The following is a 22,384-nucleotide window of genomic DNA, read 5'->3' as shown; positions in this document are numbered from 1 at the left end:
GAGGTTTCTGAGCATTGGAGGCTTCGAGGAACAGGCGCTCAGCAGCCCTGCAGCAGTGAGAAGAGGCCCTGGCTCCTTCTGAGGCAGGAAGGGCAGCAGGGTTTATGGTGGGTATGGCACCACTTCTACCCAAGCACTTTGCGAGTTGTGACTGGTGCTGGTGCTGCCAGTCGTGTTACTGGCACCCTTTAGCCTGTGACTGAGTGTTCAACAGTGAGACCAGCAAAGGCTATTTGAACAGAGAGGTATCAGCGTGCTTTGCGGTGCTCTTCCTGATCGTGGGTCTGTATGGGCTCTGGTTTGTTTAACCCCTTTGAGCCATTAACTCAACTTAAGAAAGGTGCTCCCTATCTGAAGCACTTGAAACCCTTCAGGCATCGTGTTGGAGAGCACTGGAGCAGTTCTGTACGGCAAAATGGTGTTCCCTGAGCACGTGAAAACAGATGGAGAAAGGCGGTGTTGAGAAAACCCATCCTCCCCAAATCCAGAAAAAAAGTGGTTTTTCTCTTGACAGCGGTTTGTGTCTTTTCCTTTGGAGGTATTGCACGGGCCTGCGAAGAACTTCCTCACTCTTTGCTTGAGTCAGAACAGCCAAGTGAGGGCAAGGAAATGGCACTGTTCCCCGTGGCGGCTCTGCCGTCACGAAGTGCTTGCAGGCAGCCTCTCCGCATGTGTTTTTTATATCTTTGTTTGTTTTCCTGGCAGGAAGCTGCGCCTCAGGACCATGTGACAACTCCGCCTCCTGCTCTCGTGGCCCGGGTCCTGGCACGCTCTGCTCGCTGCGGCGCGGCAGCCGCGGGTACAGGCAGAGCTGGTTCCCCAGTAGGGATCAAGGCTCAGAGCAGGAGGCTGGGACGTGGTGATGGAGGTCGTGCAGGGAGCTGCAGGGGGACCCCAGCTGCTGCACTTGGGGGCTGGGGTCATCGCTCTGCTGTTGATGGTCGTGGCCGTCTGCTCCCTGCCCTCCCTGAAGGATTACTGGAGGCGATGGTGGATGATGAAGCTGATCCCAGGCATCAGCCCCTGCTATCCTGTGCTCGGAAATGCTCCACTCTTGGAACGGGATGGAGAAAGTAAGGGCAGCTTATGCCGTAGCCCAGCTGTGAGGTCCCTGCACTGTGTGGGGCTTTGCTGGAGGACCCAGCTCTGGTGAGGTGCTTGGGTGGTCGAGCTGTGGCTGGCTGGGGGGGGTTGTAGGGTGTGCCTTTAGGTCTCTCTGGGGCTGTGGGCAACCTGCAGAGGGGAACTGTGTGAGAAGTGGGCAGTGGAGGGGAAAGGAGAGGAACTGTATAAATATGGGGTTATTATCAGTCAAAGGTTAGCTGGAGGTTCAATCTGACAGTGGCTTCCAGATGCTGATGTTGGACTTGGACCTGTTTCCAGCTGTGGGAAACAGTGCTCCACTCCTCCTCCAGTGAGGTGGAGCACGAATGCTGTGGAATGTGTTTTTGTGACAGGGAGGCGTGCTGGGTGCTCTCGCAGGAAGTGCTGTTTCACAGCGCAGAGCACTGGTCCCCATGGCTGTTAGCTGCGATCCAAACAAAGCTTCCAGCTTACGACGGAAAAATACTTCTTTAAACAATTACCTTCCCCCAAGTGAGCATGTGCAAGGGACTTTAGCATGCTGAGTTGCTGAGACATTTTCAGAATTAGCTGTGCCTTAGATTTATGTGTTAGATGCAAAAGAACTTGCTATTTGCAGTACATTCCTCAAAAGCAATCCTTTCTGTTCTCACATTGATCAATGGTACCTTCTTTTTGCCAGGTGCTTGAGAGAGCACTAATGTGCTACACATTCCCTTTCCGTTTGGTACTCGGTTTTGCACAGGAGCATATTTCTTGAGGAGTCGGTGGTGTGAAAGCAGCTCTGGCTGTGCTGTCCATGGACCAGCAGACTCTTCTGGATGTGTTTATGATGCCTGTGTATGCCAGTCTGCTCTGTGCACATGCGTTCCTGGCTGTGCTGCCAGGTACATTGCCAGAAGAGAGAGCGACTGGGTCATGGGAGCGTGGTGAAGCCAAGGATGAGTACAGCATGGGCGTGCACATTGTCCAGTGCTGACATATGCTGAGACATGGTCCCTCTGTTCACAAGGGTACATGCTCGCATCTTTCCTCTGGATCCAACCCCATATCTAAGTACAGATATGAGAGATCTTTCTCTGGTGGAAGCGAAGGCAAGCAGCTTTCCCTGAAAGTGACTTCAGGGAAGCAGTAGCAGGATCATAGTCAGGATGTGTATATGAGTCTGACTGAGAGACAAATCTTTCTTTTCTTTTTTTTTTTCCTTCTTCTTTTTAAATCTTCTTAAAAAACAGAACATTGCTTCTCTCTCTAGAAAGCAATTTGATGGAGACTTGTATGTTCTATGGCGTCACTAATCTCCTTTGCTAACAGGAGTCACGTAGCCTCCATGTTTTAGTTAAGTCCATGGCCATCCATCTTTGTTCTTGTTTATTTATGTAAAAATGAGTGAAGTTTGTGGTTTATAATCTTTTTAATTAAAAATGTGACAAAAAAAAAGTTTTTAGAAATGAGGATAAGGTTTTATAGCAGAAATAAAAATGACTTTTCATCTGATGGTGATGTTATTTATTGGTATTGGTAGACAAATGCTGGAAAATTGTGATATTTTAATCATGGTGATGTCAGGAAAAAAATATAAAAAAAAATAGCAAAATAATCTGACACTCTTAAGCCTTTTGAATGAAGTGTCATTAGAACTTTGCCTAAGACTAGGGAATGCTGTATTTGAGTATCTATTAGGAAACTAGGTTTTTTTTCCTTTTTTTTTTTCCTTTGATTTGGGGACCTTTTAATTTTCAACTCTGCAGAGTCCTTGGAGGGAGTCATTTATTGTTTAATCTGGTTTCTGAAAGGGCAAAGGCATGTTTAATCCTTGAACATCCTGATAGTGGCCACCTCCTCTAGAATTGCAGAATGAACCTGATTGCCCTCTGTGATAAGATAGCTGGATCTGTGAGCAAGGGAGGAGCAGTAGGTGGTGTTTACTTTGATTCAGCGAGGCCTTTGATACCATCCCCCATGCTTTCTGTATAGCTAAACTGGATAAATGGATAATAATGCGGGTGGAGAATTGGCTGGATTGCTGAGCTCATTGGTATAAAGTCCAACCGGCAGCTGGACAATAGTGGTATCTCTCAGGTGGTCCGTGGCATAAATGATCCTGTGAGTCTTTGTGCCCTTAGAGATGGGGACATCTGAATTGCCACATCCATAGTGGCCCTGTAAGCAGTCACTTACCCTTCAGTAAGGTTTCTAAAAGGACAAAAGCGGAGTTAATTCCTGGAGCAGTCAGCTGTCAAAAGCCCCTGCTAGAATTGCAAACCGTCACTGATGGTTAGGGCAGCAAGAGAGTGAGATGATTTAAGCATGTTGGAATAAGTAGTAATTTGTTTGCAGATAAACAGTAACAGTGTAAGGGCTCCAAAGATTTTCTTCAGGAGTCCAGTTATCATTAACTAGACATTTTAAGTGATACTGGTTCCTGCGCAGTGCTCTACCATTACTGTGCACGACATCACTTGTGTGTGCACCACAAATGTAGTACTTGTCAATGATGTCTCAGATGGGAAAAGGCTTGATGCTGTATTTGGAAAATAAAGAAGCGTCTTGATACAGCATTTTGGCTAGTGTCAGATAAGCCAAAATGTAAGCATAGCCTTGATAGAGTTTGATTTGGCTCTAATTGTTACAAAGAGTATTGCAATACAGAAGGCCCATGCTGCAGTGCTTTGAGACTGCTTAAATCAAACTGCCTTATCTACAGCTAGGAGGACTTTCCCTAGAATAGAGTGCCTTCAAGAGTGTAGCCATAAAGAAATGCTCCTGCAGTACACCTAATAGGTGCAAAATATGCTGCTTGGTCATAGTAGCAAGATAAAACTACAACAAAAACATAATTACAGGGCATGTGGTGAAAAACAGTTTGTTACAGAAGTCTTGCTTATTCAGCAAACCCCCCTTTTTTAAAAGTTCTAATCTGCTTTTTTCATTTTAGGTTTTTTTAAACAACTACAAGTTTATGTTGAAGAGTTCAGGAGCTTGCCATTGTTCAAACTTTGGATAGGACCATTGCCTGTCATGATTTTGTATCACCCTGACAGTGTGGAGGTGAGTGTGCTTGTCTCCTGTCTATTCTACTGTCAAGCAAAGCAGTGTCCAACCTGTTAGTTTCAATTCTCTCAATGTAATTTTTGCAAAAAAGGGCTTGGACTGATTTTACTTGATATCATCCTCTGACACAGTGCTAAAGAAAGGCTGAAAGCCTTTCTATAAGGAATATAAAAAGCTTAGTCCTGGAAAAAAAACAACCTGAAGATGGCCAGCAAATGAAAGGAGCAACTCAGTATGTTTTATACAAAGAAGCATCTCCTTTAACTTTGTTTTCACATGTGCAAAAGCTTCTGCTCCCAAGATCAGAATGGACAAGCAGATAGCAGGGAAGATGGGACCACTGAAATAGGGGTAGAACATTTTGAAATGCAGGTTGCAATGCTTGTGTCTGCTTGACTGAGTTCTGCATTAGAGCTTCGTGGGTCTGTCTTGATGCCATGAAATGTAGTTGTTAGTTTTGCTACAGACAATGATTGTCCCTGAACTGCGAAGATAGAGTTGTTTCTTTGTTGGAGTGTTTATTGAAGAGATGGTACTTCTTGTGAGTTTGGTTAAGGCTGGAAACCGTTGGGTTTTCTTTGAGCTCTGCCTGTGACTTTGTAACACAGATTTTTCTTTTTCAGGAAGATAAGCAGAGTGGGAGTGGTAGTTTTTGAGTATTTCGTTGTTTCTCAGGATTGGGATATATACTGAAAGACTTGAGGATGTGAACTCAATGTCACCCCTGTGTACCAGCTTGTACTGAAATATTGTCCATTTTAATGAGGCTCAGGGCATTTTTGTGGAGGAACTGAGGTTGTGTGAAGTAATCTCAGCTGAAGAAATTTCTCTCCATCTAACAAGTGATGTTTTTTCCTCTCCTTTCATTTTTCTGACAGGTTATTCTGAGCAGTTCAAAACATATAGAAAAATCATACCTGTACAAATTCCTGCAGCCGTGGCTGGGCACTGGACTTCTGACAAGGTATAGTGAAATGCAGGTACATTGCTGTCTTCTTGAAATTTGCAGGGTATATGATAGGAAGAGGGCTTGGTGGTGTGTGTATCTCTGGACAGAGATGTAGATGATAGCTGTAGAAATTTTATTCCTTGTGATGGTCTTTGTTGCTCTTTAGCAGCTGATGTCCGGTAAAAATCTTCTGGCATTATCTGTTTCTTGGCAAATTTGGCCATTGTTACTTTGTTATCCAGAGGCTTGAAATGAATGTGAGTTTTGGGAAGTTGTATCCTATGGCAAGTGGTGTCATTTAGTCTGCAATGCTACATGCTGGATGTTTTGAACGTTGTGATGTGTGTCGAGTGGTTGGACTGTGGCAGAACTGCAACCGTGTGCATTGCTTATCTCAGCTGGTGATGCTGCAAACCAGTAGGATGGGCCTAAGGTTGGTGATGCTTTGGGGTAGGATGGGAGAGTATCTGCACCCTGTCCTTCATTTCCCTCATGAAGTGGAGGCTCATAAGAGGTGAGCCTGGGTAAGAGCGCAAGTCAGGAGTGGAGGGAGGGAGCAGCAGTGATGTAAGGGTTTGGTGTCCTCTGGTCTTGGGAGGGTCAAGGAAGGTTTGGTCTGGATGATGCAGATATTCAAGAGTCAGAGCAAGGTGACTCTGGTGAGAGTTGCAGTTCTGCCACAGTCCAACCACTCGACACACATCACAACATTCAAAACATCCAGCAAGGTGGCTCTGGTGCCTTTCTGCCTCTTCTGTGTTTTTGCGAGAAGGTCAAGGTCCCCTTGTTAGCAGTGGAGCTTTGTTGCCTGTTTGGAGCCTTCAGAGGTGAACTCCTTGTGCTTCGTGATGGGACTACAGTGTCGTAAAAGCCAGCTGTGATCACGTGGCGTGGGAGGTGCAAGTTCATGTGAGAGGATGAGGAATGCCTTTTATCCTGAGTTTCGTTCATGGCACTTAAGAAGGCAGTAATCAGTAGCAAAGTGCAGAGAGTTGAGGTCCATGGGCATCAGGCATGGTGTATCCTCACTGTTAGTTGTCTAGGAAGATTGATTCTGATTTTTTAGTCCCCAGTAGACTTTTAGAAGTGTTTTGACTTCCTTGCGCTTGCAAAAACATAATGGAGGAGAATGTTCCAGTCTTTGCTGATTAAGGGCAGTAGTGGTAGACAGCAAGCAGATAAGCTGGCCTGAGGAGTGCCTCTATAGCAGGTTAACAGAAGTGATGTGGTGGTCTACCCTGTAAGCAGAGCTGCCAGTTGTGTGCCTGTGGGGTATGTGATTCAGAAAAAGTGAACAAGAACCCTCAGGAAGCTGATGTCACCCCGCTGTGGCTCCGTGCTCTGTCACTGACATGTGGGAGGTGGTTGCCTGTCTCCAAGGGAGTACTTTGTAGCCAGACCTTGAGGCAGTCATTTGCATAATGTCTGTGGACCCTAGTTCTCTGCAATCCTCATTTCCTAGTCAGCAGATGAAGGCAAGCACAGGTGGTGTTTCACAGAGACAATGTGATAAGTTGAGGACTTGAATAGCTGGTTTGTCCTGTAGATGGCTTCTGCTCCATGCCCCTGAGCCTGTGCACTGAGCAACCACGAGGCTGTATTGCCTGAGGGCTTGTTGGCATCTCCTTTTGTTGAGAGTAGCTATAGAAATAGTGGCTTGTGCTTCGGAGAGAGCTGGAGCAAGAAATATTTCCATTTTGCTCCTTCTGGGGAGTGCTATGGACAGCTTGAAGAGTCATCTACAGCATGTCCATTGTGAAGGTGTTCCAGGCTGCAGTTTTTACTGTGTACTTCCTGTGATGGTGACGGTTTTATTTTTGACTTGGAGTTTTTAATCCTTCCTTCTCCCTGTTAATTTTGCAGCACCGGAGACAAGTGGCGGTCACGGAGGAAGATGATAACTCCCACATTCCACTTTGCAATCTTAACTGACTTCCTAGAGGTTATGAATGAACAAGGAGGTATTTTATTGGAGAAACTTGAGAAGCATGTTGACAAGGAACCATTTGATGTCTTTCTGGACATCACTCTGTGTGCCCTTGATATCATCTGCGGTAAGTCCTATTCAGTTACTGTGGCAGGGCTGTGAATGACGCAGAGGCTCATGAGTACAGCTGTGCCGTGTTGTGTGAGGAGGCAGTTGAAGAGGAATGTCCCTGCATATTGTGTGAATGCACTTCCATCCTCCCAAGGCCCTCCTTTCTCCTAAGGCGTCTTGTGTGCATCTGAGCAGGTGAGTTTGTGGGACAGGCAGGGCAGAGGTAGCAGTCTGAAGTGACTTTGTGTTGAGGAGCAGTGTTCCTGGGCATGGAAATGTAAAGCGAGCTCTTCACCTGGAAAGGGATGTATGTTTTCACCCATGGAAGGGACGGTGTGGTGACAGTCAGAAGCTGGGAGCAGTAGTAACTTACTGTGTACAGGGACTCTGCATTTCACTTTGCACTTGTGAACTGTTGATGACTTCCTCCTCCTAGAAACGGCAATGGGCAAGAATATAGGTGCTCAGGAGAATAAGGATTCTGAGTATGTTCGTGCTATCTACAGGTAAATGGACATTTTGCTTGGCTGCTTTGTAGTTGGGCTGGAGTTGATGCTGCTGGTGTCAGGAGTTCATCTGCTGTGAGCCAGCAGGGAGGGCTGGGGGGTCACAGATGGAGGTAGAAAGCCAAGAAGGCGGGATAAACTCCTGCAGATTTCGATGCATTTTCTGGTATGAGCATATGCAATGGGAGGCTGAGGCTTTGAAGAGGTGTCAGCTGCCATTCAGTTAATCTATTGGTACAGGAGGTTAAAAAAAATAAAATTCAGCTGCAACATTTCATATCAGCATGACTGGCAGAATTGGGAGAGTGCTGTTTTAGACAGCATGTTAAAGCTGAGGCACTGCTGCTCTGCAGTTCATGGCAGTATTTACCCCATTCAAATTGTATGTGACTGTCCAATGGATTAGGAAAAGCATGGTCTACTACCTACCACACTGGTGTGTCAGACTAGATGAGATGTAGCTGCTTGTGGCATCTCATCCCTAGCCTTTGATGGAGCTTGTTGAGACAGGTGTGTTACAAAAAAGGGGTGGAATTAGAGGCTTTTATTGTCATCTATTCCTTGGCCTTTCCCAAATTGTACTGCAAGTGGGCCTGAAGTTGGCCTAAATGTAATAATTACTCCTCAAAGTCTCTTTCTGCAGCCAAAAGCATGTGCAAGAGCTGAGTAGCAATGACAATCAGCCCTTTCAAATGCACTCCAGTTGTGTTTGAGCATACTTGAAGTCTCATTCTTTATTTTAAATACTTTTCATGTGCTGTCTGGCATATATGGTATCTGGACAGTCAAGTAGGAATGTAATGCTTTCAGGTGGCTGTTTGAGGTCCTGGGGCAGATATTTTGGAACTCTGGCATGAGTAGTCTTTTCAGGATTTACATGTCTTTTCAGCATGGTCAATGCTTTACTGATGTGGGGTGGGACTGGACTGGATGACTTAATATGTCTGTTTCAAGAGGATTCCCACTAAATGAGAATATGCTGTCCTCAAAGATCAATGCAAAAATAAATCATGGTGATGCTGGGACAGGTGACAGAAATTTTGAGGTGGTTAAAAATCAGGTAACAAATATGAACAGCCTTCCCTTCAGATGAATGGGTTTAAACCCACACAATATGTTAAGTTCCGCTTCATTGGGGGAGGTAGAACTTTTTTTTTTCGTTCTTGAAAGTGTGCTGTAAACTTGTTTTTTGTCAAGAAATGTTACATGATGTGATTGTTGTGCTCCTAGGATGAGCGATCTAATCCAACAGCGACAGAAGAGCCCTTGGCTTTGGCCTGATCTTGTATATATGCTGTTGAAGGAAGGAAGAGAGCATGAGAGGAACCTCAAGATCCTTCACAATTTTACAGATACAGTATAGATTTTTTTTTTTAAATTTTTTTTTTAATGGTGCATTTTAGTTGTTGGAGCGAACTCTTGAGCTCAGTAGAGAGCTTCCAAATGGGGGTGAGGTTCAGCCCCCTTGATATGCATCTATCGAGAGAACTATCTCTCTGTTGGGATGCCAAGGAATTCTCTGACAAGAAGACAACAGCTGACTTCCCTGTCAGGAGCTCTGTCGTATTTAAGCAAGGGAGTATACTATTCCAAGTGAGTAACAGGACTTACAGGTCCTTGACAACCAAAACAAACAACAGGAATTCATTGAACTCTTCTTCTGCCCCAGATGCTCCGCATCTGAATCACCTGCAACAGCTCACTGCCAAGTTTGTAGCAGTAAGCATAGGGCTTTGCTTGGTAATGCCACTTGGTCCAGCCCTCAGAAATGGAAGCCTGTATTAATTTTCACCTATTCAGAGCAGAACTGCTGAGATGAGCAAACATATTGCAGGTCCCCACATCAGCAGTAAGACACTTTGACACAGAAACCATTAAGCGTACATCACTGACTTGGCATAAAACGCAGTGTCCTCTCACCATGTTAGACTGTGCAAGTAACACCCCTTTCTCTCACCAAATAGTTCCCATGCTATTCTTGCCAGTGGTTGCCCTCCCAAATCTACTGTTAGGATGTTACCAGAGAGGCTGCTTTCCCTGAAATAGATGTATGTACTCCACGATGTTATTGTATCAATGCCTATGACACAGGAAATAATCTCTGAACTTTCACTACATATAATATAGCATATAACTAGAGCAACCTGATCTAGTTGAAGATGTCCCTGCCCACGGCAGGGGGGATGGACTAGATGACCTTTAGAGGTCCCTTCCAACCCAAACTATTCTATGATTCTATGATAATAAGCCACATTGACTCTGCATTGTTTTTAAGTAGTTCATGTTTTGTTTCCTTTTATTGGGAATTACAGCAATGAGGCATGAGAGAGGCTCTTAAAGGGACTTAAGGTAATGCTCTCTTCCCATGCTGGGCTGGTGCACTGAGTATCAGAAGCAAAATCTTAGAAGATGACAAAGGAACAGTAAATAATAATACCATCTAGTGTAGGTACTGACAGAAAGCACTGAGACAAGAGGTGGTTCAATATGTGTCTTTATATGTGTACATTCAGTGAGGGAAACAATGTGTGTGTGTGTATGTAACGTTTTTTTTTTCCCATTCAGTGCTGCCTCTGAACAGAATTGCATACTCTACAGCCTTTATTTTTAATTACTTTGCTGTTGTTGAGAGCAATACCAGTTTATTGAAGGGTTCTGTTTTGCTGTTATGACAACGGTGGTGACAGAAAGAAATCTGTCTGTCACTGGGGCTGTGCTTTGACCTAAAAAAGGGAAGTTCAACCATTGCTTTCATACTGAAGAAAATTTGGGAAGCTTTAGTGTAGTGGTTCCAGCCGTACTATGTGTAGTCCTGATGCAGGGTTGTGGGGTGCCCTGGCTTCTCTTCAATCTCCTGGGTTCCCCAGAGGTTGGAGATGCGATTCTTTCCTGAGTTATTGGATAGGGTAGAGAATATCTTCTTGGTGATCAGTCTGTTCAAATTGTGGTGATGTTTTTTGATTTGCTGCCGCTATTGTTGTCATTCATGATTGGCTTGTTTCAGATATTCTGGATGTGCTTACACTTCTTGATAATCAACAAGTTGTTTGCATAGATTGGCTATCTATTTTCTTGATCACACAAAGGCTATTCAAGGTTCATTCTATTGCTTGGGACAAGAGGGGTTGGTCATATTTCACTTACTAACACAAAAAGTCAGTTAAAGTTCATGAGCTAATGCTGACAGCTATGCTAACTAGCTCATGTAGAGTGCTACAGATGTATGTTGTTGTTTTAATAAATTGGGATAAACCTGTGTGATGTAGACTGTGCGCATGTGCTGCGTGTATCATATCTAATGTAATGCTTCTAATCTCAGGTCATTGCAGAAAAAGCTGCAGAACTTGAAAAAGCCAAGCAAACGAAGCGTGACACTGATGGCAACTGTGAAGAAGGTGGCCCCAAAAAGAGAAAAGCTTTCCTGGACATGCTGTTGAGTGCAACAGATGATGAGGGGAACAAATTGAGCTACAGGGACATTCGTGAGGAAGTGGATACCTTCATGTTTGAGGTACCCAAGGAACCTGTTGGTTTGTTGGGTTTTGTTTTGTTTTGTTTTTTCCCCTAGAACCTGAGATTCACCATTTGCAGGTAGTGACTCTTCTTAGTTCAGGGAGTTGCTTTTAGTATGAAGTTATTTTAGCCCTGGAAGCCTAAGAGGAAATCTCTGTAGGATAGAAACTACTGAAGGATAGAAACATTTGATCCAGAATTATGTGCCCTGGCAAAATGTTGGGCAATACACATGTGGCAGGCCCTGTCTATGTGAGCAGGCTCTACTCATGAAAGCAGGTGAATAATAAGAGCTTAATGGCTGACGTGGGCCATGGGCTCTCAGCTCCTGTTGCAAACCTCATTAATGCTAACAAGACCTCTAAATGGTTTCAGTGTTTTGCCTTGCATTTTGTCAGCTCTCCTCACATTTTGTCCCTTGCCACGTTGGCTGTAACTTCCTGGTTCTGTCGTCAACTGTGCATTGGTGTACTGTCTTCTCATGTCTGGTTCCCTGTCCAGTGAAGGATCTAAATAAGACTTTCACAAGTTTTCCACACAACTCCATTAGGGGGACCTGAATTCTATCTCAGAAGAGTTTAATTCAAAGTCGTATTGCTGCTGCATAACTTAGAGAAACTCTCTTCCCATCTTACCGTTCCTGTACTATTCCATAGCTGGATTTTGAAGAGGTGCAGCATTCTGAACTTCACAAGTGCACCTTTTTAGTACCAAAATCCTTTGTTGGTCAACTTTTCCCTTTTCTGTTCCCCTCTTTGTTTTGTTTTGTGGTTTTTTGGGGGGGGGTTTTTTTGGTTCCCCTTCCCTTTGTTTCTTTTCCTTTCCAAGTTTTTATGCAGTTCTGAGAACTGTAGTAGCTGATCCCCGTCTCATAGGAAAACAAGAAGTATTCCCTCCTATGGCCACTGTACTGTGTCTCATTAGACCCCTTTTTTTGGATAGTTTTTGTAAAGGTTACAGATTGTGTCCATTGTATCTCTCCTGTGGTAGTCATTGGCCCCCCAGATGTTACGTTGTTGACTGGACAGTAACGAAAAAGATGTATATTCATCTGTTTCATTGTGTAGGTACTGATAGTTCATGCAGCTTCTTGGAGGCGGAGGAGAGGGATGTTTGCTTGAGTTATTTTAACACTTTTCCCTTTTGGTCAGTTTTCGGGCACCTGACAGAATCATGGGTCATCTTATATCCTGATAATCAGCGTGTTGGATAGAGTTCTTCACTCTTGATTTTTATTTTTCTCGTGGTCATGGGACTAATAAGTCTTACTTTCCATACTGTCTGCACACCCAAGTATTTATGAAGCCTACTTATGCACAGGAATGTTGTTGAAGTGAATGTCTTTGTAAATCTGGACCTCTAGGGCCATGATACAACAGCAGCTGCTATGAACTGGGCCCTGTACTTACTTGGACATAATCCTGAAGCCCAGAAGAAGGTTCACAGAGAACTGGACGAGGTGTTTGGTACGTTTCCATTCCCCGCTTCATTGGGGTTGTGACAGTGGTTGCATTTGTGAGTGGGGATGTGGTACATTGTAAGCCTAGATGTTACCTTTCAATAGCTAGAGGTGATTGGGACAGGTGCTGGAAGGTCTGTAGGAAAGTACAGCCAACCTTATGTCTTTGGGGCAAGGCATGTATAGTCAATGTACGTGTGGCACCTTCTGTGTGGTCTTGGTGCGTGATGAGGGTTCCTGGAGGGAGCTGGGATGAGTTTGTTTAACCAAAAATGGGGAGTTTTGGTCTCGCTCATCCCTCTATTTGTTTTTGGACAGGCAACACTGAGCGTCCTGTTACCATGGACGATTTGAAGAAGCTCCAATACCTTGAGTGTGTTGTGAAAGAAGCCCTTCGGCTCTTCCCTTCAGTTCCGCTGTTTGCCCGTGCCTTGAGAGAGGATTGCTGTATTAGTAAGTAGTGTCCTGCATTTGCCACTGCCTATCCTGCTAGCATCTCCTCAGTGGAGGTGTTTCCCAAGTAAAGGGCAGCGTTGTTTTATTTTTTACTGTGCTGTTGTGTATAGAAAGTCACTTATTTGCTGTTGTTTTGACCCTTCTTCTCCCTTTCCCCTTACTCTTTAGGAGGATATCAGGTACCAAAAGGCACAAATGTTCTTGTCATAACTTATGCCCTGCATAGAGACCCCGAGATGTTCCCTGACCCGGAGGAGTTCAGGCCTGAGCGATTCTTCCCTGAAAATTGTAAGGGAAGGCACCCCTATGCTTACGTACCCTTCTCAGCTGGTCCCAGGAACTGCATTGGTAGGTAGCTGAAGAGGAAGCCCTTGTAATGTGACAGTGCTGCTTTTGGTGTGGTAACTGTGGCAGCAGCGAGTGTATCAGAAATTTAAGTCTTGATGTGCCTGTTGGTCCCGTTGGGTCCCGTGTCCCGTCCCCCCCTCGCCGCCCCGCCCCCTGCAAGCCTGGTGCTTGAGCTGCCACATTTTGTTTCTTCCCAATGGTTTCCTTTCTTCCCAGGGCCCAGTGTCTATCATGCTGGTGTTTCCTTCTCGCTGCCTGTGCAGCCTGGCAGCATGTTAATGGGCTCCTGTGTTAGGACAGGATTGCTTCCAAATTTCTGATCCTCAGTGTCAGCGAGACAGAGCGAGAGACGGCAAATGTCCTGCGCTTGTTTTGCTCTGGAAATCTCTCATCTGTCTATGGCATGATCTCAGCTGGGTGTCCCAAATGTGCAGTCTGCAACTGATGTATTCTTTCCCTCTTTCTGACACCGTTGTTGCTCTGGTGTTTTCACTGTCATCGCAGAACTTGTTAGCTCTTCAACTGCCACTGAGACACTTGGCATTTATCTGTGCTCAAAGTAGAGGCATTGTTGTTTATATTGTAGAACACATGAAAAGACTGTTCCTGCACTGATCTTAAGTGCAGATGGGGAGCATTCAGCAATTGTCATGCCATTTACAAGCACAGGAAATACAACTTCTGGGGTTTTGGTTTTGTTTGTTTTCTTTTGTGTGTGTGTGTGTGTGTGTGTGTGTTTTGTTTGTTTGTTTGTTTTTAATTTGTCTCATTGTGAATAGGTGCCCTTCCCATAAGAACAGCAGACTAGGTCTTCCCATGTTCCAAAGAGGAATCTAATGTAATATTACATGCCTAGCTAGTTCCTGGGTGTACAGGAACATGTGCAGAAGAGGTGGTTCATTAATATCATTGCAGGAATACATCACTGTTCACATGTGTACAGACATCCATCTGTGCATATTATACAGAGGGGAGCACAGAAAAAGCTTTGAGCACTGGGTTTTGTGTCCTGTTCCCATTTTCAGTTTAGTTTGAGTGAACTGCCTGGATTGTGACACTTGGTTTGGTTTCCCTCATATTTCTCTTTCTCCCCTTTCCTCCTCCACCTTTCTCTGAAATGTAAATTGAACTTTGCCCTCTGTGCTACCAAATCATGAGTGTGTGTGATGCTCAGTGTTCATTGAAGGAAGGTCTGTCTGTTGTTCTGTTGCAGTTGTATCCTTTGCTCCTCTCTGCATATATGAAACAGGGGGATTTGTCTCTCCTCACTGTCCCTGTGCTGCATCTTCTCCTGCTCTGGTCTGTTATCCATTCCCCCCGGCCTAGTCCATCCAAGAGACATGACAAGGCTGTGTTTTGTATTAGTTCTGTGTGAAGTGTTGACCGTTTCCTCTTTGCTGTTTGAGTTCTGTGTACTATGGGAAGGAGGACGTGCTGTGGATTGTCCCAGGAAGGCCAGAGTTGTCATGCAGAGAAAAGTGCTAGTTTCAGTAGTATCCATATGACCTCGATTTTGGCCTAAAGCCAGTTCTGTTCTCAAGGCAGATGCACATTCCTTGCTGTCTTGTGTTCCTAGGGGTATCACTGTGAGCATGCAAATGCAGCAACTGTTAATGCAACCTGACAAAAATATCTTTTTTTTTTTTTTGCTGCCCTGTAACTCGTAGGTCAGCGCTTTGCACAAATGGAGGAGAAAGCTCTTCTAGCCCTCATCCTGCGGCACTTTTGGGTGGACTCATGTCAAAAGCCAGAAGAGCTTGGTATAACTGGAGAACTGATTCTTCGTCCAAATAATGGCATCTGGATTAAGCTGAAGAGGAGGCCAAATGTTGGATCAGAATGAAAGGAAATTCAAGATTTTATTTTTCCAAAAACTTCCAAGCTATTTAGGCTAAGATATGTTTTTAAATCAGATATTTTGAAGGCAGTCCAGCAATTTTTTGAAACTAAAGTCGTTACTGATTGTTTCATTAAAGAAGATGATGTAATAGCCCTAAATTGCTCTACTTTTCTAGTACATGTGAACTTCGTGTTTATCTTTGAAGTGCAAGTCTTTAAACATCAAATCTTAGTGCCTTACCTACTCAGATGAAACTATTCTACTGCAACAGTGCAAAAACCCCTTAAATTATGGTAGTAACAACAGTAATGCCTGTGATGGAGTGGTCTGGTTATATTCCATAGCATTTGCGAGGTAACCGACAGTCTCAAATCTTTGTATAGTTTTCAGGTTTCTTTGGTTCTGAAGGGTACAAATGATCAATTCTTCCACTTGGCACAATTTTTTTCTGTTTTGGTGATGACTGCATCTATGAAGACAAAGCAGAAATCTCTGATAATTTCACTCCTCTTTTGTAAGCATTTACAGTAGTTCTTAAGTAGTCAGTGCTGTGAATTACTTTTTAGCAAAATGTACCATGAGCATTGTTCTGCATAATCATAGCATGAACTAGATAGCGTGCAAATTACACACAGGATTTCATAATGACAGAAACACTGTATTATTACAAATTTTGACAATAAACTTCTACTGTGCCTCAGTATGGAATGAAATTATATCTGTAAAAATTACAGATATATGCCTGGGTGCAGGTAAATTACTGATGGATACTTATTTCTTATCATCAGTTCCTCTGGGGTGATCAATCAACCAGATTTTACTGTGTTAGTCAAAGCTGAAACAATGAGCCAGTCTGCTCTTGCCTTCTAGGGTCCTGAAGGCAACATAGAGAATTTCTTGCTAATTGATGTTGAAGAGGAATTACAGTGATGGAATGAAGCACCTGTGAAAGTTTCTGACTGTTTGTACTTTCAGGACAGGTAAAAATCTGCAACAAGCCACACAGCTTGAGAACAGACTCTCCATGACTTTTGTAAGCACTGAAGAAAAATCTGGTGCTAGACCAAGCTGAGGTCCTCTAGCTGGTCTGCCCTTTACTTCTGCCCTGTGCTTTGGCACTTTTTTTGGCTGGTGTGTGTTACCCCAGCAAGACCCCGGTACTGTACAAAGAAGGGTGCACACGGATAACCACACCTCTGTCTTTGTCTGCTGGTGCAGCAGTTGCTCTTGCCACCGTGGCTGGCGGTGCGGTTTTAGGTGTGCTATTGCCTTTAGTTTGTTCTGGGGCCGTGGGCAACCTGCAGAGGGGAACTGGATGAGAAGCTGGAGGTCAGAGCTGATACGGCTAATATGGACTGGTCCACCTCTGATGATTAATGTGTTACAGAGTAAGAAAGGAGTAATCTGTCCTTATTGGTTTTGTTGGCCTCTACAGATTCTTTTCTGTTGTCTGTTTCCTTGTGCCCTTTTAAGAACAGGTAGTGGTTTAATACCTGGGATACTGCTGTGCTTTGTAGAACATCAGAATAGAAAGAAAATAATTCCTGTGTTTTCCAAGTAAATTAGAGGTTTCCTTGAACCTGCCAAATTCTTTATATTCCGATAAACCTAGGTTTTACCATTTTCTGAGGATCTTATAAAAAGAAAGGATCTAACTGCTTAGATTACATACCTGAAATCAGGCCTTGACAAATATTTTATTGTAATTGCTACCTTTCTTTTGCCATTAAGAAAACAAAAGTCATGTAACAATGATAATATGGTTACATTCTTCGGCCTTCATTTTCAGAGACCTGTTTCATTGCTAGGTAATAACAAGAATTTAAGTTTACAGGGCTGATGGTAAAAATTGTTTTCTTTATAATGAGATAACTTTCAAGACTACCTTCTTATGTTAACACACATAAAACAAGTGACGTGTTTTCCAAAGAGACTCTAAATTGAGGAATTATTTAATGCTTTTGGGTACTTGGTAATGTGAGCTTTGCAGGTATACAAGATTTGCATTCAGAATACGTTTTCTCAGGACATATGTAGTTGAAACCTGGAGAGGTACTTCATGTGTTTTGTTAAAATATGTCCCTAAATTGAGGACTTTCAAGACAAATGAAAACTAATATTAATTCCTTTTGTTCTGTGGGATCGATTTTGTGGAAACAGTTTTAAAAATTGACCAAACTATAACAGTTCTCTCCATAAGGAGATAATTTTTGTGACATGTATCTACAACAACCAATATTTTTGCTTGCACTTTGTTTTTGTACCATGCTCTTCTCATATAATGGGATCTCAAGTAAATTGTGACTTCTTTATAATCTCTGATGGGAACAAGAAAAATAATTGAGACAAAACCTGGATAAAACTGTAATGAGAAACTCATTATTAAAAGTGCATGGGCTCAAATGCTGGCACAGGTTTACCAAAGTGGAAAGTCCCTATTTAATGATGCACATAGTATCTTTGCCAAGATGAGCACTGATGTAATCCTGTAGTCTTTATGTTCAGAGCTGTTTTGAAAAGGCAGTGACCTCTCGTGTTTTGTTGTGAAAACTGGTTCTGAAGCAATCTGAGGCTGCTAAGGAAATAAATATTAGGAAATCAATGCTGAAAGAACAGGAACTTTCTGCCTGCAGGGTACATGTTAGATACCTTGTGTTGTGTAGAGTTTGTCCTTTTATTAACCTGAGTCATGTGGTGTGTAGTTGTTGGTTGTGGTCAGCAACAACCCTTTGGGTTTGGTTTTTTTTTTCTTTTTTTTAACCCTGTAGGACTTAGGAATGCAGTGCAGCCTTGCCAAGTTTCCTGATAAAGTAATGGAACAATAAAATATTGTGTAATAAAAACTGCATGTGAATAGTAACTGACTGTGATTTTTGTCGTGATGGCCAGGTATCTGCTGATGAAGGTAGCAGCTGAACTCTAAACCCAGATATTACTCCTAAGTAATGGTTCATATAGAGTAATCTCAATGATGCTAATCATGGGGTGGTGCTGGCTCTGTTTCTGAAATACCATAGAATCATGGAATAGTCTGAGTTGGAAGGGACCTCTAAAGGTCATCTGGTCTACCCCCCCCCTGCCCTGGGCAGGGACATCTTCAACTAGATCAGGTTGCTCAGAGCCCCTCAATCTGACCTTGAATGTTTCCAGGGATGGGGCATCTACCACCTTGCTGTAAGAAGTTGATAGCCTTGTCTCATATAAAGATCCCTTTTGTATGGTGACAGAAAGGACACAACTTTCTACTGGGATGACAGAAATAGAGTGCATGAGCGTTTCTGGGTCATGGTTTACAGCTGTTATGAAGAAAACTGACAACAAACCCTCTGTGTGACCTCTTGGGTGGTGCTGCTTGAAAGCGCCTCCAGGATTGCCTCAGAGGCACTAGAGGTTTCCAGCCACCTTGACACAAACTGCCTTTTGGGCTCTGAAAGCTGCATGTTTGGGACACATGCAGGAGGTGGACTAGTGGTGCTTGCTAGACATCTGCCTGCCTTCCTGAATTTAATCCTCATGCTGCAAAAGACAAACACTCATGTATAGATGTCAGTACACTGCTGCATACAGATCCCCTTGCCGTGCATGATCTAACATGTCATCTCACTGATACTCCTCTTCCAGCAGGTAAAAGACTCAAAGAGACTTTGGAGAATCCTACCCCACTTTCCTTCCTAAAAGCAGTATCGGTATCGCCCCCTGGCAAACCTCCCAGTATAGTACTACCTCAGTTCATAGTCAGGTCATATTTAGAAGATGGTCTTCACAGTTTGCATGGATCAAAAACTAAATTAACTCACTTTAAAAAAAATAAATATCTGAGATTCTTCTGAAAATGGGAGTTCTCTGCTAAGTATAACTCCATCTTTTGCTCAACAAATGGGCTTTTCTGATCCGTGCCTGGAGTGTAGCTTGTGGAGATGGAAAGTGTTCATTGAAAATGCATATTATTTTGAGCGAAGAGAGGCAGTCAGTTAGCAAAGAACTGTATGCCCAAACCTCCAGACCTGATTCCAGGCTAGTAGTTCAGGGACACGTATAACTTGCTCAGGAGTTACTGTTTGGCAATTTACAGGGCCTGGTCAAGACTCTGGAACCCTTCAGTACGTTGAAATGTTCTGTCTTCTCTAATGTCTAACAATAACCAGCATCAGGTGTTATAGCTGCAAGAAGCAAGGCCTTGGGCAGATTCTCCACTTATAAGAAAAAGATCAAATCTATTTATATGAAAAAAATCAAAGAAGCCCCCTTACAAAACAAACCCAGTAGTGATTTGTTGTTTAATATTTGTAACTGTCTTCTATTTTTTCTATGATCCTGAATTTGGTCTGCATTGATTTCTTATTTGACATCTGATGCGCAGTTATTTCTGGGCTGTATTTCTAGGAAGACTATTGTTGATATGTCACTGCAGGATATGGAACTACTATACTACTTTTAATTCAATACAATATGCAATCCAGCACTTCCCACAAATCAGTGAATAAGTTATTCTAGCCATCTTTTTGCAGCCATTTTGGGTGGAATCAAGTCAAACATGAGAAGACTTTGGCCTAGTGAGAGAGCGGATTCTTCACTCGGGTAATGTCATCTGGACTCAGATGAAAAGGCTCCAGATTGTTCACTGTAAGAAGGAAAGATCAAGATTTAATTTTCAGAACTTGTTTTAGCAGCATTTGGTATTTCACTCTGTCTTTTGTCATATACATAATGATAACTATGCAGAATTAAAGATACACAGAGAATACTTCAGAATATTTGTTTTTTTTTCTACTAGAGCATTCAGAACCAGGTTCATGGTATTATTATAGCATCCTCATTCAGATGGAAGGATGTTCACAAAGCCATATCGAAATAAGAACTTGTGTTGTTCCTCTCTTACGGGTACCTTCCTTCCCTCATTCCCTCTGAGATGCTCTTCGTCTTGTTCCATGTCATAACTGGCGGGCGTCTCATCACAGAGCGTAGACCCTCTCCCATGTTGAAGCTGCTTTTTGAATAGGATTGCCATAAAGAAATGTGGGATTTTGTTTTGCCAGGCAGAATTGGACCTAAATCAGACTAGAGTAGTGTCCAGTCATTCATTTCCTGAGGTGAAACAATTCAGTAATTCCTGCCACCTTTGCAGATGAATGAGATTTTGCATAAATCACAGCAGAAAGCAGTATCAAGCTAGTAGGTAATTGCACTGCTGGGGAGATTTCATCTCAAAGAACTTGCCAACAGCTTAGGCTGAAGCAGGTTTGGTTTTTTTTTTTTAATACCAAGTCAAAATGAAACAATCAAAACAGAAGCAAGCACTCCATTTTGATTCAGATGATTCCTCTAAATTTTGTACTTGTATCATCAAAAAATGTTTCCATTTTATCAAAATGTTTTGATAAGCTCTTTTTTTAACCCTGCCATCTGAATTACTAAATCTTAATCACAATATCCCAATTTAGTTGCCAGAATAACTAAATCTCAATTACAATATCCCAATTTAGTTGCCAGAATATTACTGATAGCTAAATGAATACAATGAGGGAATTCAGATGACAGTAACCTTACATGTGGAGCCTTTATGAGCCTAAGGAGTGTTAAATGGTATTGGTATTCTATGCACTTTGAATTTCTAGCTCTTTTCCTAGTTTAAATCATGTAATCTCCGGATTTCAGTGAAGCTCAGTAAACTGATACCAGTTGAGAATTTGTCTCAGCATATTTTATAATTTGTCCTATAATAAATATGTCCTATAATATAATAATAAGTCATTCAGGAGCATAGAGTTCGTAACACATTCTTTTCTCCATACAGAAGTACAACTCTGTTGATTTGAGCAACAGTGCAGAGGTGTAAACAAGGGAGCATTTGTCATGTGAGTAGCAGGCCCACTGAAAGAAAATGCATTATTTATCTTCCAAAGTGAGTGTGCTCATTGTGATTCTCTTTGAATAGCATTGGTGCCTTATTTCTCAGCTTCACCATCAAATCCAACTGATGCCCATATAGATGTAGTTAAAATGATGTATGCTTTTGGAGTGTTATATCTAAATTTGAGAACTGCTGCTTTAAGAAAATCTTTTTTTCTTTTTTTTCTCACTAGTTTGCTTATGAAACAAACAGCCATCACCAAAAGATTCCTTTTCCTGAGACAAATTTCTAAAATAGAGATAACGGATTATAGAAATGAAATCTTAACAGAAGCTTCTGACAAATGGGTATGACTGCATATTGTATGATGAGACACATGATCTTGCTGAAATTTATGATGACCCTGCCCTGTTTTTTCTGCCAATTTGAACTGTATACCTTATTTTTCCAAAAGTGTGGGGCTGGAGTTTTTTGGGGTTTGTTTTGTTTTGTTTTTTAATGAGGCAGTAATGAACTGGAATAACACTGCCAATGTCTGAGCTGGAAAGCCCAGATGAGAAATGAAAAGTGAAGAAATTAAAAGTCCTTGGAGAGAAGTTCTAATCCCTTTGTGCCACCAAGTGAAATGCACACACACACACACACACACAAAAGAAAAAATAATTATTTTAATTGAATACTCGTGCAGGTTGAGCAATACAAAAACTTATTTCAGCTTGTTTTGTTCATAAATATTCCGATACATGGTACGTTTTGTGATTACTTTTAGGATTATGAAAATTCTGTAATTTGAAGTAAAGGTGATAATTTTTCCAGAGGTGTAAAAGATTATCATCATTTTATAGATGAGAAAAGAGACTAAGTGACATGCCTGTGTACACAGGAAGGCTTCAGTGGTGTTGGCTGGAGATGGTGTGGTATACTTTCCCAGAGCTATACTCCTATGATACCTCTACTCCCTGTGGCCGATGGAAAATCTCCTCTTCTGAGCTGAAGGTCAGAGCTGTGCAGGCATCTTAGTCTCAAAACACTTCATGTTACAGGAATAAACTATCAATGTGTTTTGCAGTAAAGCCTTCTAGCGCTCTCCCTTGTCACTTCTGTCAACAGTAGAGAGCACATAAAAATGAAAGCTGCTGTGCTGAAAACATTTGAGTCCTCTCCTAGAAGCATGTCAGGGCAAAGCACATTGATACACAAGAGAGTATGATGACTTTCTTTAAGACAGTTCTTCCTCTGTAAGGAGAAGTTGGAGACCCTGCTGGCTCATAAGTCATGGAGAAGTCA

At 42.7% G+C, this 22,384-nt stretch overlaps 1 protein-coding gene across 1 annotated transcript; it reads left to right on the top strand.

Annotated features, from left to right (window-relative positions):
* The first annotated feature begins 862 nt into the window (after positions 1 to 862).
* LOC103922516 (cytochrome P450 4V2) lies at positions 863 to 15,663 on the top strand. The gene is made up of 11 exons (XM_009330655.1): positions 863 to 1,073; positions 4,022 to 4,134; positions 5,016 to 5,101; positions 6,950 to 7,140; positions 7,561 to 7,630; positions 8,861 to 8,987; positions 10,950 to 11,141; positions 12,507 to 12,609; positions 12,921 to 13,055; positions 13,227 to 13,406; positions 15,074 to 15,663. The coding sequence occupies exons 1-11, from the start codon at positions 863 to 865 to the stop codon at positions 15,247 to 15,249; spliced, it is 1,584 nt and encodes a 527-aa protein (XP_009328930.1). The 3' UTR covers positions 15,250 to 15,663.
* Positions 15,664 to 22,384: the final 6,721 nt, after the last annotated feature.

This window comes from Pygoscelis adeliae, unplaced genomic scaffold (genome assembly GCF_000699105.1).
Source record: "Pygoscelis adeliae isolate BGI_AS28 unplaced genomic scaffold, ASM69910v1 Scaffold167, whole genome shotgun sequence".
In the NCBI taxonomy this organism is placed as follows: domain Eukaryota; kingdom Metazoa; phylum Chordata; class Aves; order Sphenisciformes; family Spheniscidae; genus Pygoscelis; species Pygoscelis adeliae.
This window is presented reverse-complemented; position numbering and strand designations above follow the sequence as displayed.

Coding starts and splice junctions, on each gene's coding strand:
- LOC103922516 (XM_009330655.1), top strand. CDS start 863: ATGGAGGTCGTGCAGGGAGCTGCAGGGGGACCCCAGCTGCTGCACTTG. Junction 7,141..7,560: donor TGCCCTTGATATCATCTGCG/GTAAGTCCTATT, acceptor TCCTCCTCCTAG/AAACGGCAATGGGCAAGAAT. Junction 7,631..8,860: donor TATGTTCGTGCTATCTACAG/GTAAATGGACAT, acceptor TTGTGCTCCTAG/GATGAGCGATCTAATCCAAC.